The following is a 17,193-nucleotide window of genomic DNA, read 5'->3' on the forward strand; positions in this document are numbered from 1 at the left end:
CGTCTATGGGGAAATGAATGGGAAATTCTCTTCTGGTGCCCTTGAAGGGGGCTGGACTACGAAGCTCTAATGCAGTGGTTCCCAAACTGTGGTGCGTGGGCGCCTTCTAGGGGGTGCGCAACATGAAAAGGCTGCTATGGTTTTATTTTAAATATATTAACATATTAATTATGACAATATATGGCGAGTATATGCAGAATATAGCCTATGCTGCATACAGTATATATATCATATTCAGGTTAATACATGTGCATATACACACACACACACACACACACACACACACAAGTAGTTGTTCACCCCAAAAATTACTTATTTTCTCCATGAAATCAAGGCTTCATGGGGTGTGTAATTGATAGAAAATAAGTCATTTTTTGGATTGTTGAGTGAGCTACTATAATGTATCGCTCGGTCTGAAAAATCAATGCTGTCAGATCAGTTCGCAACGTGCCATTGAGATGGGTCTTCAGAGGCAAGGAAACAATGCCAAGGTTGAGCCTGAACTCAGGGGACGATGGATATCAAGATGCCACAGTGAGACGGGGAAAGCTGCTTCTGTTTTAGCTGAGGAGCAGTACAGGTGGAAGCTGAGCTATAGCATGCATGGGGGATGTTTCCACTCGTAGCCCTAGTGAGGCTTTGAAGTAGGTAATGTGGCATATCAACATGAAACATTTTGCTACTTGCCCCCTGTGTCATTCAGGTACTTCAGACCCTCGTCATCCAGCGAACAGGAAGGTGCACTCTCTGGGAGCGAAAACTGGCTCACATCCGAACTCCTTAACCGAATGTCTGTACAGCGACCAAGTTGGCCGAAAGCTAGCAATAGGTAAGAGTGATAAAAATGAAATGTATCGGTGCATTATATCTTTATTGCCAATTTTTGCAAAATGCTAATGTGTTCATATTTGTACGTATACTTGTCAATTGCATAAAACACAAAGCTTGAGAGCTTACTTCTATTGTGGTCCTCGCTCATGTTGTACTGCGCTGTAGAGGCAGTTTTTTCCAATAGCCTATCATACCAAGAAACAACATCAATAGTCTTGATTGCTTCATACTGAAATTCTATTATTGTGTGAATGGTTTAAGCTTAAGCCCTATATATGGGTCATCACAATGCGCTGTGGGCTTGTAGAGCTGATATTTTTGAGCTGATATTAATTTGCCTATGACTTACCCAAAATAGGGGCATCATGTTTAACGTGTATCTGACATTATGGCTGTTCTGGATTGGAAACTCGCATTGATTCCTCTGTTCTCTCTCCCTCCCAGACAGCACAGAGAAAGAAGGGGCTGCAACACGGCTACCTGTGTGACCCAAAGACTGGCAGACTTGGTGGTTCGTTCCAATAACATCATGGGAACCGTCTATATCCCGACCAACGTGGGCTCTGGTACCTATGGCAAAAGAGAGCTACCGCAGGACTTTCTAACAGACATCAGACAGCACAGAGAAAGAAGGGGCTGCAACACGCCTACCTGCGTGACCCAAAGACTAGCAGACGTCATGGTTCGTTCCAGTAACATCATGGGAACCGTCTATATCCCGACCAACGTGGGCTCTGGTACCTATGGCAGAAGAGAGCTACCGCAGGACTTTCTAACCCTCTAGTACCTGGAACAGTCAAACACCATGTTGTACAGCTGACTGGACTGCAATATAAGTAGTTATAGGCTACTGTACTTACTTACTTAATCCTCTTTGTGCTGTATAGCACATAAGGTCTTCACAAATGAACGCCTGCTGTCTGTCTACTGCCCAGTGCTGCACTTGGCCCCAGGTCCATCCAAGTTCTTTTGTCTCTCATCAGGCTACTGTACTAGTTATACTCATTTATAATTACTAGCCCTTACCCGTTGTGAGGGTACTGCGCCCTGCGTTTTCGCATTTTTAATTCACTAATAAATTCATTATTAATCATTAATGTGTTGAATCGAAAAAAGGGCTTTACGCCCTCCATATTATTATGGTCAATGCCTGTGTGAAAAGTGGGAGTGATTGGAGCAGGCAGTGAGGAGCTACGGCGGGTCACAGTGACACAGACATTCAGATGACTGAATTATAGTATGATATGATGATGATTTCTCTGTCCACTGGAACTGAAGGAACTATTAGGTTATATCAAAAATAAAAACAATGTTTTTCTCCCCATATAGATTTAGTTCCTAAACTAAATCTGTGCCTTTTGCTAACATCATGGAATTAACTCTTATTATCATTTCTTTATGACATTAAAGAACATTACTCTGGCATGTATATTAAACATAGTGTCTAACGTTTTGATAATAAAATGTATTCAAAATAAAATGGAGCCTGGGTGTTATATATCACATTATTGCATACACTATTATAATTCAGACAATTAAATGCATATTATGTCAACTTTAGTAGACTTAAATCTATAATTAAATATGCTAAATGAATCCCTAATAAAAACAATCAACCAGCTTCAATCTGTCTGCAACTTCACACAGAATTTGGTGTTAATAAAAGCACCAAGGAAATATGAAAGATACATTAACTCATCAGAAATCAACTTAGCTATGATCATCAATTTGAGGAAAAGAAGTTCAATTCATTAGCAATGCTCAATTAATATAACCTATACTACAATCTGTCAAAGTTCTCCCCATCTCAGAATAACTTCGGCTACTTCAGTCATTTTTCATGCGGAAATTGCAGTGGTGGAAAGTACATTTACTTAAGTAGTGTACTTGAGTACAATTTGAGGTATTTGCACTTTACTTGATTAGGTTAAGTTTGCAGTACTTTTACTTCTACTCCACTACATTTCAGAGGCAAATATTGTACTTTTACTTTATTTTGATTATTATTACAAAACATACATAAAACCCATTCTGGGCGGGAACCCCTTTTGGTGTTTTAAGCATTATGTAATACTTTAGCTATTGAAAAATGTCAGATCTACAAGCTCATAGCGCGCCACCGAGTGGCGCGCTAGGAGCTTGTAGGTCTGCTATTTTTTTTTTATCGTGAAAATGCGGCACAAATCTTTGAATATATATTCTTTCAGAAGACTTGGGTTAACCACTTCAGCCCTATGTACACATTTTGGCCATTTGAAAATAGCCGATCCACAAGCTCACAATGCATTGCATGAGTACTTTTACTTTTGGCACTTTCAGTACATTTTGATACAGATAATACAGATACTTTTGTAAAGTATATTTTGAATTCAGGACTTGTAACAGAGTATTTCTACATTGCAGTATTGATACTTTTACTTAAGAAAAACAAAAACTTTTTTTCCACCACTGGGAAATTAACATGTTATGAAAGGTTTCATATCCCCGTTTAGAATGAAACAGGGATTCATTTGAGGCAGTGTAATGAGGTGAATGAAGAGGGTCTAGTCTAGTCTACCCCCTCATATATAGTCATTATATGACGCACAACATGAACCCATATCCGATTAGCTGTGAACATTGTCATCATGACTCTCCTCTCATGGTTAACCCTGGCAAGAATGCCTGTCCGGAAATAGCACGAAAGACGACTTTTGCTGACGGTTAAAAAAACCCAATAACCCACAACAGCCATTATCTACCAAACAGAATGATGAATGGGGACGAGTCAACATCAGTGTTATCACTTGATGTATAAAATAACACATTGCATTATGTATACCTATACAGCACTTCAACTTGCTGTCATAATAGTGCAATTCAAATAGCCGCTGTTGTTCGTCCACTGCAGTAAGGATGGCTGATGAAAAATGCTCTCAGTCCTGCTAAAGTGGAATTTGAGCATGACCAAAACATTTTTAGCTTATGATTTAAAGTGGCATTATGTCACTTTTTTTAATGAATAACATGTCATCTGTATGGCAGGTAGAGCATGTTAATACTAACTTATATACCAGTGGGGTTGTATTTTGTCTCCCTGCTCTTCTACTGAGACATTTAGATTATGTCAAAGGTCATGTCTCACCTAGACACAGGATCTGAGACTAATTTTTACCTGATGGTCAAGATTCAATTCATCCCCTGAGCAAGCAGGCAGGCTCTATTAGCTCAGAGCAATACAATGGTATAAATGTCAGGACTTTACACAGGAAACCGGGTTCAAATCTGTGGTGCAAGAGGAATATCTCTATTCTCTATATCTCTATAAATATCTCTTCACATGACCACCGCGCTCTGACTATAGGTGTGCTACCCGTTCAAAACAAATCAAAATAAAGGTAGTGGACCCACTACGTTTATTTTGATATGTTTAGCCTATAAATATGACACAGATAATTGGCCTCGAAAGAAGAAGAATCTTCACTTGGCCAATGTAACATTTTGAACAGTATGGTGGAAAGGGGCAGTTCTCACACAAACACCCAGTTATCCTGGCTGCTAACTGTAGGCCTACTGTATACCTACCTTGATTAAAAAGTAGTAAGTAAAAATAGGATCAGGTAACTGTGTGCACAAGATTATAGCAATTCTGTTGTGTTTACAATGGAAGTGAATCACATATTTTAATTTCAAATGACCTAGACTTACATTAATCTACCCTTTTGGTTTCTCTGTGGTGGTTGACCATCTGGTAGCCTATGTGTATCCCATTTTGTTTTCCTATCTCATTCCTGTCTGTCATTATTTTGTAGACTGTTGGCAAGCTAATATTGTTGTATCTGATATGGCAGTATTTAAATGAATAATAATTTCCTTCAATCAATGCCTGCTTAACCACTTTGTCTGTTTTATAATCCCTCGTGCTGCATAGCCCCCCTGAAAATAATAACAAATAACTATACCCATTTAGCTCATTTAAAAATATCTGAAACATATTCCATAACAAATAGCCTCTATTGGCACATCGAGCGTCGCTCAACATGTCATTACTGGGTTACAGGGATAAAAAAAACCTAATTGACTATGATTCATCCCAATTAATACAAGAGAGCTGGGCACATTTGTGAAGTGGGTCTAACTGAGCACTTTTGTTCTGTGTACAGCTGTATCTTTGTCATAAGCATTACGTTTAATTAGTCTGTCTGTCTGATAGGCTATGCATTCTTGACACAGCATATTGGGATTAACAGGAACCATTATGGAGGGCAAATGCATGTAAATAAAATAAGTACAATGAACGCAGGATTGTATTTTATTAAGTATACCGTAGTTTAGCACACTGAGCCTCATTGTCCATGAATGATTAACGGGTTCCAAATTGGACAATGTACGGGAAATACCGCATACCGGTAGGCCCGTTCTCCCAAAAACCCAGTACAGTTCTCTCCACTGCCCAGTTGTTGTTCGGTTATACCATTCCAGTCAGTCTGCTCTCAAGCACGTTGGTGTTTATACTACGACAGATAGTTTATTCATCAAGAGAGAATGAAATGCAGCTGTAACAATAAAGTATATAGCCTACCTGTGGGAGAATATACTCTACATCAGGGGTCTGCAACTAAGACTGCAACCTTTTTTAAATTAAGTGCCATGTTTTAATAGTAGAATTATTAATGTGTAATGTATACAAATGTGAGGGACTTCATTTATTTGACTATTTTTTAAATGGTTCATTTAAAAACAAACTTCCTCTCTCTCACCGCCTTTGTACTAAAGTGGGCAGGGCACCAGTGCCAAAGGTTGCCTACCTGCTCTACATCAACAGTAGGTGGCAGCACTAAGCTCCATAAAGATCTCCGTCATAAGAACCTGACCATGCGGCTTACCGTAGCCAAATGTAAACAATGAACATAGTAGTCGCAGTTCAATACTACTGGCACAGTGGCAGCAGAGTTTGACTGAACCTAACATACTGTAAACACTGAGGTGATTTTTAGAGGCTCTGGATCATGCCTTGGTAACTCAATAACACAATGGCAACAGAGGAAAAGTTGAAAATGTTTCAGTTTGTGGTCGTAGGAGGTGGCATCGCAGGCGTAACATGCACTGAGCAGGTGAAACAAATTAACAATCTCTATGAATTGCAATATTGCATCATGGTTGGTTATTATAACTTATTACCATAGGTTATTACCTTATAAAGGCAATGGCAGGTTAAATTATAAGTGTATAGTGAAAACGGTGGTGTTAGGGCTATGGATTGTTGGACTTGGACTTACCGGTACTTTATGTCTCCGATAGCTACAGTATCCGATTTATTTTGGTCACACTATCACTCACCAATTTCGCTCTAACCTCTAACGGATCATTTTAAATGATAACGTTTAGGTCCACTCACCGATGTCGCTGTAACAGTTGCTGATGCACTTTGTTTCCATGTGACAGCTGTTGTCCAGGTTTCCGTCTGCTGCCGTGGCTCTGGTTACAGCAGCACCTCAAATCAAAACAGTGGAGAACTTCAAGCAGGTGAGGATGATGATGATGATGATGATGATGATTATGGTCTGGTCCCTGACCCACGATGAAACGTCATGTCATGATGTCACAATAATCTATTATCTTCCACAAGCCTAATAGATATCTTGAGCCACCCCTTTAACCTTATCCCTAAACTTATTTGCCATTTTTTACAATAACAAAATAGTTCAAATAGCCGATCTACAAGCTCACAACGTCTCGATGTAGATCGGTTAGTTGAACCATTTTAAAATGTTTTTCAAAATATAAAAAAAAGGCAGATAAGTTTAAGTATAAGGGAAGGGATACGGGTGGCTGGAGCCCTTACTCTTGTAGCGTAGGCCTAGATGTATTTTATCGATTCTGACATTTTCAATCTGTCAAATAAATAAATAAATCAATCCACTGACTGATGTCACTAGACTCACTACACTATTGCTATAATGTTGGGAAATGACATGACATCAGCGTGACTGCAATATGTTCCTGTTTGCAGATGACTCAGCACTGCTGGTCTCAGACAGGAGCAATTACTGCAGGTTGAAATGGCCCTCAGCTCTGAACTCTGTAGAATCTGCACCTGGCTCGCTGATAAACTATCATTACATCTGGGAAAAACTGAATCCATTCTCTTTGGATCAAATAGTAATCTCAGCAAGGCCGATGGCTTCTCGAAATAAAATAAAATACAATGGGTGACATCATCACACGAAAAGATGAAATTACCTAGCTACTAGGTTCCAAAAAAGTCAACCAAAGAACAAGATTCCTGTACAGTATCTCCTCACTGGTCAACAAAAATACCTTGAAGAACCCTCACAGGCCTACAAGGTTTCTTCGACTATGCATGCACCTCATGGTACCACAGCACCTCAAAGGCTCTTAAAACAAGTCTCCAGACTTCCTAAAACAAACTGGTCAGTCTATTACTCCCAGAACCTACCTCACCCCTGCCCATTTTGATAAGCTGGAATGGCTTAGGGTTGAAATGTGGAACGCCCTATACCAACAGCCATTAACAAATGGGAATCCCTAGACTCCTTCAAAACCACCCTCAAACAGCACTTACAGGTAGATGGCTGCAATTCGAAACTGGCCCCTGTAAAAAAGTTAAAGCCCCCCCCCCCCCCTATTTTTTTCATGCTGTACATGTTTTCCCCTGTTTTTTCTTCAACTGTATATCATAGGTGTATATTTGTAATTTAAATGTTCTGATGAATTGAAAATGGAGGACCCTGATGTAAACAAGTCAGTGCTTATTCTGGTTTTATCCTCATTTTTGTATTGACCTGTACTTTTGTTGAAATGTATCCATTCTACATACCATGAATTCATACAATTAAAACTCTTCAAATCACATTTGAGTGGTATCCTCAGCCTTTTGATTCAATTGACAGGTTTCCAAGACGCTGGAAAAGTTTGACGTTGCTGAATGCCCATCCAGTGTTCTGGAGGAGAAATATCCCAACCTTACTGTAATCCAATCCGCCGCCATAGCCCTCCACACACAAGACCATGTGAGTAGCATAACATTCATGGAGGATGGAGCATAATCAATGCCATGTACAGTAATGTGCTGCACAACAGTCAGTGCTACAGTTATTACAGCATGTAGGATTATTACCTGTCCACTACTGCCACCCTGTGGGCGTTTTGATTGCACCAACATGCAACTGCTCAAAGCCATTCTCTTCTTACAAGATTAAATGGTTGCTGTTGTACGAGTTCCAGACCTACTTTGTACTGTAGTTTGTTATACTTTTTACTGTTACTTTGCACACACATTATGCTAAGCCCAACACCTTTGAACATTACACTGTCCATTGCTCACCGCATTCCAAACCAAAGTTTTCAAATTCAAAGTTTCGAACACTGTTTGACAATTATAAGTTGATATGATAGTTGATTTGCTATGTTTTTTCCCCCTCTTCAACCACACTGCAAACTTAGTTTCCATATCACGATATCCCAAATCCCACATGACATATAGTCCCATGTCACTATTATAATGTATTAATGTCAATATATTGGCCAGTCCTAATTGAACTTCTCTCTATGGTCAGATACTGCAGACCTTGGGTGGACTGGAGGTGCGTTATGAGAAGCTGTGCATCTGCAGTGGGGCCAGACCAAAACTCCTGACCAAGGACAATCCTTTTGTGCTGGGGATACGGGACACAGACAGTGCCCAGGTAGGACACAACCAGTGTTGATTTTGACAGCAAATTGTTATTTTAGTTTTAGTCATAGTCTTTTGAATAGTTCATTTAGTTTTAGTCACATTTTAGTCACCTGGAATTTTTTGTGTTTAATGTTGAAAATGAGTGGTATTCCACTTCAGTGCTTACACAGGGTTGAACCAAAACAATTCAATCAATACGTGACATCCATCATTCATCAATCTGCTTGTAGATCGGCTATTTTCAAATGGCCAACATGTATATAGGGCTGAAGTGGATAATGTATGTTTTACTAGTAACTAACTAGTAAAGTTTTCAAATAAATGTAGTGGAGTAATATTTGCCTCTGAGATGTAGTGGAGTAGAAGTAAACATATTGGAAATACTCCAGTAAAGTAAAAAATACCTCAAACTTGTACCTAACTACAATACTTGACTAAATGTACTTAGTTACTTTCCACCACTGAGAACAGACAACCAAGTGTCTCTTCTGATACACATGATGTCCTGGAGGTGGTCATGTCATACTCATAACATATAATGAAGAATTAGAGTTGCAGATTGATGAATGATGGATGTCACGGTATTGATTGAAATGTTAATTGGTTCAATTAATTGGTCATTAATATAACTTAGTTATTGTTTTTGAAAAAAAAAAAGAAAAAGGAATTTGGGGTCATGTTATCAGTGTCATCACAAAGATGTACTCTGCAAGCCAAAAAGTACATCTTTGTGATGTCACTGATCACATAGCCTCGGAAACCCAGACGTTTTTATTTCCAGGGAGGAAAAAAAAGTCTGGGTCTGAGTCCACTTCAATTCGGCATAGAGTAGCGCAAACATTGCTCACTCTGCTGATTTCTGATCGTCTGCACCTTTGTTAAATTGACACACACGCACACATGTACACACACTCCCCTCTCTCTCTGTCGCTCTAATGAATTAGTCTCATGTCGCGCAGCTGCGCATAGGGATCCTCCCGGGAGCTGCCTATGCCATAAAAAGCATAGGTGAGTTCCAGGCTACTGATCACATGACCCCAAGTTCTAGACCTCCAGTTCTAGGCTAAACAGAAGGGGAGGACTTTTTTTGTATTATTTCCACACAACAACCCTAAGGTATATTAATGACAGTTCCATTTTGAAAATGAGTGGTTAATCCCACACATCCCAGTATATTCAATGTGGTCAGTCCTGTTAAAATGGACAGTATCTTCAATGTTAAAACGGACAGTATATGCAATGTGGTCAGCCCTGTTAAAATGGACAGTATATGCAATGTGGTCAGTCCTGTTAAAATGGACAGTATATGCAATGTGGTCAGTCCTGTTAAAATGGACAGTATATGCAATGTGGTCAGTCCTGTTAAAATGGACAGTATATGCAATGTGGTCAGTCCTGTTAAAATGGACAGTATATGCAATGTGGCCAGTCCTGTTAAAATGGACAGTATTTGCAATGTGGTCAGTCCTGTTAAAATGGACAGTATATGCAACGTGGCCAGTCCTGTTAAAATGGACAGTATTTGCAATGTGGTCAGCCCTGTTAAAATAGACAGCATCTTCAATATGGTCAGTCCTGTTAAAATGGACAGTATATGCAATGTGGTCAGTCCTGTTAAAATGGAGAGTATATTCAATGTGGTCAGCCCTGTTAAAATGGTCAGTATATGCAACGTGGTCAGTCCTGTTAAAATGGAGAGTATATTCAATGTGGTCAGCCCTGTTAAAATGGACAGCATCTTCAATATGGTCAGTATATGCAATGTGGTCAGTCCTGTTAAAATGGAGAGTATATTCAATGTGGTCAACCCTGTTAAAATGGACAGTATATGCAATGTGGTCAGCCCTGTTAAAATGGACAGTATATGCAACGTGGTCAGTCCTGTTAAAATGGAGAGTATATTCAATGTGGTCAGCCCTGTTAAAATGGACAGTATATGCAACGTGGTCAGTCCTGTTAAAATGGAGAGTATATTCAATGTGGTCAGCCCTGTTAAAATGGACAGCATCTTCAATATGGTCAGTCCTGTTAAAATGGACAGTATATGCAATGTGGTCAGTCCTGTTAGGATTGACAGTATCTTCCATCATACGCTTCATAGAATGCGGAAAACATACCTGCACGGTCTGCTTCGTGCCAGCATATGACGTCATATCATATGCTGCTAAGGGACGTAGCACCTGACTGATAACATTACTTGCACGCTCTGCTTGCGCAAGTAATAACAATGTGAAATGCGCTGCACGGATACAATTCCCATGCCTTATTAGAAGAAAAATAATGCTTACGCCAGTTCCACTTCTATTGTGTCTTGCAGGAGTTTCAGAAGCGGTTATCCAAGGCCAAGAGGATTGTGGTCGTGGGAAATGGCGGGATTGCCTTGGAATTAGTGTGAGTGTAAAAAGAGTGTTCCATTGGCTCCCGGTCGCTGTTTTTGTTCTTGCTTACTGTAAATCGCTCTGGATTAAGAGCGTCTGCTAAATTGTAACTAATTACACGTATGTGTGTGTATGTGTGTGTGTGTGTGTTTTAGGTATGAAGTGCGGGGCTGTGAGGTGATCTGGGCTGTGAAGGACAAGGCCATAGGGAACGCCTTCTTTGATGGCGGAGCGGCACAGTTTCTGATCCCCTCGCTGGAGGCAGACAGACCAGAGGGCGCTGCTACCTGCAAGAGAGCCCGTTACACCACAGAGGAGGCCAGGCCTGGACCTTCACACACCACCTACACTGCAGGTGTATACACACACACACACAACCTTCTGCATATCGCCATGATACCTTGCCCAAAAAATCATGACAGTTTTTGAAAAAAACCTATGTTTCTACGCCGGTGGTTCTCAAACAATTTCATGTCAAAGACCACCATAATTATATGCAATTGGCCTCCGGCCCCCCTTCTGAAAATATTGGTCCAGGGACCGACTAGAAGCAAATATTGCTTTTTCACGATTTTTCAAAAATAGCAGCTCGTAGCGCAGTGCTATGAGCTTGTAGATCTGCTATTTTTCAACAGTTCACTTTGTGTGGTGTGGTGTGGTGTGTGCATGTGCGTGTGCATGCGTGTGTGTGTGCAGGAGACCTACGAGAAAGTGCATCTGGCCCTGCAGAGCCTGGCAGTGCCCTGGGGCCAGACTGGCACGAAGGCATCGATCTGAGAGGTGCAGAAGAGGTGATCATTTGTACAGTAGTATAGCTCAGTGGTTCCCAAACCTTTTCATGTCAAAGACCCCCAAATTGATTAACTGGCAATCGGTAACTGGCAGTGATTCTCAACCCGTTTAATTTCAAGGACCCCCAGTTTGACATGCATTAGTCTACAGACCCCCATTTAATATATTGTGAAATCAATGTAAATTTATCTCTGAGAGTGTACAAATGGAACCAACTGGACCCTAGTGTACAAATGGAACCAAATGGACCCATTTGGTTCCAAACTATCATTTAGCTGGGAACCTCCTGGAAGTGTCGCTTTACCACCTTGGTGGATTTTTTGCATTTGATAATTACAAGTTTCATTATCTGCATTAAATCTAGTTGTGATATAATACAAATATGCTTTATTATGTATAGTGGACAGAGGAAATTAGCCGGCGCTCGGGTAAGGTCCTGCATTTTACATCTGCCATCTACTGTATGTGTCCACAGGGAGTGTCTGTTTCTGTGGAATATCAGTGCGAAGTGGTCAAGATCTGCACACGCGAGGAGCTGGAAACGCCCGTGTCCGAGAGAGGTGAGGTCATTTTGCCACTCATGTTGGCAATCTCGTCAAATTAGAGCTGAAATATGTGAAATAAAGCTTTTTTAACCCATTCTGACCTGAGATCAGATTCATACGAGGTTTCCGCCGGACACACACTGGTCTGATGAACCCATTCTGACCTGAGATCAGATTAAAAAAGTCAGTCGTTCTTCGATTTTTACAAAAATAGCAGACCTACAAGCTCGTATCGCGCCACTTGGTGGCGCGATATGAGCTTGTAGATCTGCTATTTTTAAATAGCTAAAGCATAACATGATGCCAACACCAAAATGGGTGCCCGGTCAGAATGGGTTAAATAAATACTTTCTGAAATGTCTATGGGAAAAATGAATGGGAAAGTATTATTTCCTGCCAAAGTATGGATTTTTCATAATGTAATGAACAGGAGCCTAAGAGGAGTCCCCTAAACCCCAACTTTATACAAATTGTTATGTTCTTCCTACTGTATGTACAGGATCCTGGCCAGTATACATCCAGCTGACTAATGGGAAAACCATTGGCTGTGACTTCATCGTCAGTGCTACTGGTGTGGTGCCGAACACAGAACCATTTCTCAGAGGGAATAATGTAAGGAAATGTGTTATATTCCATTCACTTTGTCATATTTTAGTAATCCGAAATCTACAGTTGATTTAGTCTACTAAAAGGTATTTTAGTGAGCCATGATGGCTGGTTGTAATGCCCGATTTGAACTAAGCTGCATGCCGCAAACAAAGTGTCCTTGAATGCAGTGGTTCTCAAAGTGGGGTCTGTGGACCCCCAGGGGTCCTTGAGGGAGTTCCAGGGTGTCCCCAGCTAAATGATAGTTTGGACATTTAAATTTGAATGGGGTCCTTGAAATTAAACGGGTTGAGAATCACTGCTAGAGCCGTAAAAATCTTCTCTTATGGGGGGCGTCCCTGGCATCTCTTCAAATGGGGGTACGCGGGCTAATGAGTGTCAATTTGGGGGTCTGACATGAAAAGGTTTGGGAACCACTGCTTGAGTGGGTTCCAAATGGCCCCCGTGCGGGTGTGTAACTCTTTGCCCGTGTTCAGTTTGTGCTGGCACATGACGGAGGGCTGCGAGTGGACGACCACATGAGGACGTCACAGGCAGATGTCTACGCTGCAGGAGACGTGTGCACGGCATGCTGGGATCACAGTCCTCTGTGGCAACAGGTAGACTAGACAACAACACCTCCCAGTACAGGACGGCGACTGGCAACCTGGCAACCGTCTCTCATGTTAATGACCGATTCAAGACTTTAACCACTTAAACCCAATATACTTTATTGACCGGATGGCGGAGTCCCCCAGGGATCTGTCCTCGGCCCCCTACTTTCCCCACCCCTCTACACCAAATCTCCACCGACGGTCGCAGCACTCACTTTGCTGTATTCCGAATCCACATACAAATTGATTGCTTAGTTTACTAGTAAATTCAAAGATGAGACCTTGCCAATAATAATGATTTTCGGTAGTAATACATTTGCAGTGCTTTGGAATCATATTCTTAGTTAGCCACTTAAGCCCTATTATACTTCATTGTACGTTTGTGTTGCGCTGCAAAAAAAATTGCAGATAATACAAGCTTGTGCATCTGTAGATCTTTGATAATCTACAAAAATTAAGACTTGCCCAAAATAGGGACCCCAGCGCGTCGAAAGTGCCGTTAAAAGTATTCCTCATGAAGTTGTTCATTAATCATAACCATATGATCCCTTTCTTTGTATCTTAGTATCGTGTCTACCTATTGGTTTTATACCTGTGTATATACTGCATGTTGTGTGTATTGTTTTGTACTCAACCTATTGGTTTTATACCTGTGTTTATATGTTGTTTGTATGTCTAGCCTCGTGGGGAAAGATGGTGGGTGGGGATGACTGGGAAAGGAGTTGTGGGAGAAAATGCATATCGTCACTCTTTGAATAAAATGTACTTAAAAAAAAAAAAAAAAGTATTCCTCACTTGAGTTCAAGTTATCTAAATGACTGTGTGTTGCGTGTGTTCTGGTCAGATGCGGCTGTGGACCCAGGCCCGTCAGATGGGCTGGCACGCAGGCAACTGCATGGCAGCACATGTCCTGTCGGAACCAATAGAACTGGACTTCTGCTTCGAGCTCTTCGCACACATCACCAAATTCTTCAGCTATAAGGTACAGTATATGGGGCGTCCTCTTGCGCAACAACCAAACCATTGTGCTTTGCGGATTAAACGAGTTTCATGGGTCCTTTTAGACGATATGCACAAAGTATGTGGGTAAAAATAGCTTTGCGCTCTATGGCAAGCCTCAACCCATTCAGACCTGAGGCCGATTCTACAAAATGCCTTCTAAATGTAGTTCGCACTCTTTCAAAAATGTTCTAAGGTTTTCAAATAGCAGAGGTACAAGCTATAGATCTGCTATTTTTTTGAATAGCCAACGCGGAAATAAAAAATGACACATGCATGGGTTTTAATGGGTTCATTTAAAAGCAACCACACCTCCAGGTGCAAAGTCGATGTGGGGGGAAATCTCTATTGCGGATTGCACATCGGCTCAACAGGGACTGCCCATAATTCCGACATAGTTACTCCGACTATGTGGCTTCCAAAGCAGTCATCACAAATGTGATGGAAAAGTGGTTATGGACGGTTTTAGCTGAAGGAGTGTTCTTCGTGTAAAACAAATGCTTGCAATGGATTCAGAATCATGAAAACCCCCTATTTTGACCCATCATATGCTACTTAAAAGCAGAATGAAAATGTGTACATTTTGCCTGCATATACAGTAGGTTGTTAAATGGCACCCCAACTTTCAGCAGCTGTCACAAAAGTTTCCCAAGGGAGTTGTTGAGAGGTGATAGTAGACAGCTTTATGAACACATTTTGTGAAGAAAGCTATTTGGTAAGCATTTATTTTGCAGATTGGTCAGAAATTTGGCTAACTTCCCCCAACTAACGGGAGGATGAGGAGGAAGCAGAAAGCTGTCCTGTACAACCCCTTCCATCCCCTCAGATGGTGGGAATGAGGAGCATATTCAGTCACAGACTCATCCCTCTTCTGTACATCAGAGGGTTACCTCTGGCCTGGGCTAATACATATTTATCCTAATGTAATGCAGCCAGGTCTGACAATACTACTAGAACAGACTGTCAGGATTTAGAAGACATTTGTAGAATCGGGTTAACATGTCTCTCAAATGTTGTCCCACGCGCCAGGTTGTCCTGCTGGGGAAGTTCAACGGCCAGGGGCTGGGGCTGGATCAAGAGCTGCTGGTCCGCTGCACTAAAGGCCACGAATATATCAAGGTATACAGGGACGTGCAGAGAGTGTTACAGAGGCAGGGGCTGAAGTCCCGTAAGAGGGCACTGTTGGACAAAAATAGCAGATCTACAAGCTCACAACGAGAGCTTGTAGATCAGCTATTTTCGGGGTCGCAACCCAGCACTCTTTCTACTGGAGATGCGGTGTACGGCATGGATTTCTAAACTAATTTGTTCAACGCAAAATTCTGCGTTCCAAGTTCAGGAGACTTCGGAAAAAAGCAATTCTCCTGAATGTGGCCTTCCGGAATGGCATGGAAAGGAGTTTGAGAACCACTGACCTATTAAATATGTTGCTCTCCTTTGGTTGGCAGGCTGTTTTAAGTGGCGGTAGGATGGTCGGGGCGGTGCTCGTCGGAGAGACAGACCTGGAGGAGACATTTGAGAACCTGATCCTCAACCAGATGGACCTGACACCCTACAAGGATGAACTGCTCAACCCCAACATTGATTTAGAGGACTACTTTGACTGAGAGAAAAAACTCGGCTTCCCATCAAGCACCTGTAACCCAGCATGCCTTGCAGTGTGCCTACGTGCCTGTCATGCGATCCGTAGCCAATGTGGAAGAAGTAAAGAAGGAGTCCATTCCCTGTCTACAAATCTACAAGCTCAACGTGTTGCGAGCTTGTAGATCATCTATTTTCGAAAAGACAAACTATATTAATGTAGCCTATGTTGTTTTGGTTTTTTTGCCACAAAACTGGCAACGACGGGTAATCACTTAATTTATACTTTTATTACAAGATCCAACAGCATCATATGAAGTTAACAATAATGATGTGTTTAATATTGTGTCACAGAAACACTGCAACTAATCTGGGCGGCTTGAGCTGGAGAACAATAGCTACGGCCAATCGAAACGACTATGTAAATACGTACAGGAATATTCACACTTAATGACAAACGACTTTCTGATGGAATAAAAACATTAAAAAAAACCCCACAAAAGGTATTTTGGTCTATTGTGGAGTTTCATTAGAGCCGACTTGTGGGTGAAAATACTGGAAGGGGTCACATATTAAAAGTTTTCAAATTGTAGTGGAGTAAAAGTACAATATTTGCCTCTGAGATGTAGTGGAGTAAAAGTAAAGCTCCTCAAAAGTGTACTTTTGTACACGAGTCCATTAATTCCATAATGCTAAGCAGCTAAGGCAAGCCAACACACCAGCAGAAACTCACCACAGTTTTGGTATGATGGAGAAAATTCTTGTTTCAGAAGCTTTCTTCACCGCCCTGGTAAACACCGATGACTCTAATCGACGTTATCGTACCTTCAGCTCCGTTGCAGCAAGCCAGTCCAGTGTGTCATTGTCTAGGTCAATTAGGCCTTGATATGGGGCAGCTGGTCAGCACGTGTTCCACAGTCTGTAATGGATCCCCACATTCACAGTGGAGCACTTTCTGTGAGGCCCCACTTCTGCATGGATGCCCCAAAGCGTCTCACACCCGTCCTCAAGTGGCTGAGGGGTTGTCCACTCCCTGCGGGGGGAGATGCTGGCCACCAGGAACATCTGTGGTATCCTCGATGTAGTCAGTGGTGAAGCCTGGAAGGATCTGCTGCCTTCCACTGGTCCCTCCAGCAGAGCGTTTGTGTGAGAGGGGGAGGGTGCGGCAATGGGCTATATGCACACAGAAT

General features: G+C 41.5%; 1 protein-coding gene across 1 annotated transcript; it reads left to right on the forward strand.

The window, feature by feature from the left end:
- Nucleotides 1-5,728: 5,728 nt before the first annotated feature.
- pyroxd1 (pyridine nucleotide-disulphide oxidoreductase domain 1) lies at nucleotides 5,729-16,464 on the forward strand. The gene is made up of 13 exons (XM_083788803.1): nucleotides 5,729-5,924; nucleotides 6,256-6,336; nucleotides 7,725-7,844; nucleotides 8,391-8,519; nucleotides 10,827-10,900; nucleotides 11,043-11,242; nucleotides 11,584-11,678; nucleotides 12,155-12,239; nucleotides 12,724-12,836; nucleotides 13,307-13,429; nucleotides 14,268-14,405; nucleotides 15,452-15,541; nucleotides 15,871-16,464. Exons 1-13 carry the CDS (start codon nucleotides 5,844-5,846, stop codon nucleotides 16,027-16,029), a joined length of 1,488 nt encoding a protein of 495 aa, XP_083644929.1. The 5' UTR covers nucleotides 5,729-5,843; the 3' UTR covers nucleotides 16,030-16,464.
- The last annotated feature ends 729 nt before the right edge of the window (nucleotides 16,465-17,193 follow it).

The sequence above is a fragment of the Protomyctophum parallelum genome (genome assembly GCF_964188405.1).
Source record: "Protomyctophum parallelum genome assembly, chromosome: 18".
NCBI classification, from domain to species: Eukaryota; Metazoa; Chordata; class Actinopteri; order Myctophiformes; family Myctophidae; genus Protomyctophum; species Protomyctophum parallelum.

What these genes read in the sequence shown, in the direction of transcription:
- pyroxd1 (XM_083788803.1), top strand. Translation starts at nt 5,844, where the DNA reads ATGGCAACAGAGGAAAAGTTGAAAATGTTTCAGTTTGTGGTCGTAGGA. An exon ending in ACACACCACCTACACTGCAG is followed by an intron (nt 11,243 to 11,583) that starts GTGTATACACAC and finishes GTGTGTGTGCAG; the next exon opens with GAGACCTACGAGAAAGTGCA. An exon ending in CCAAATTCTTCAGCTATAAG is followed by an intron (nt 14,406 to 15,451) that starts GTACAGTATATG and finishes CCCACGCGCCAG; the next exon opens with GTTGTCCTGCTGGGGAAGTT.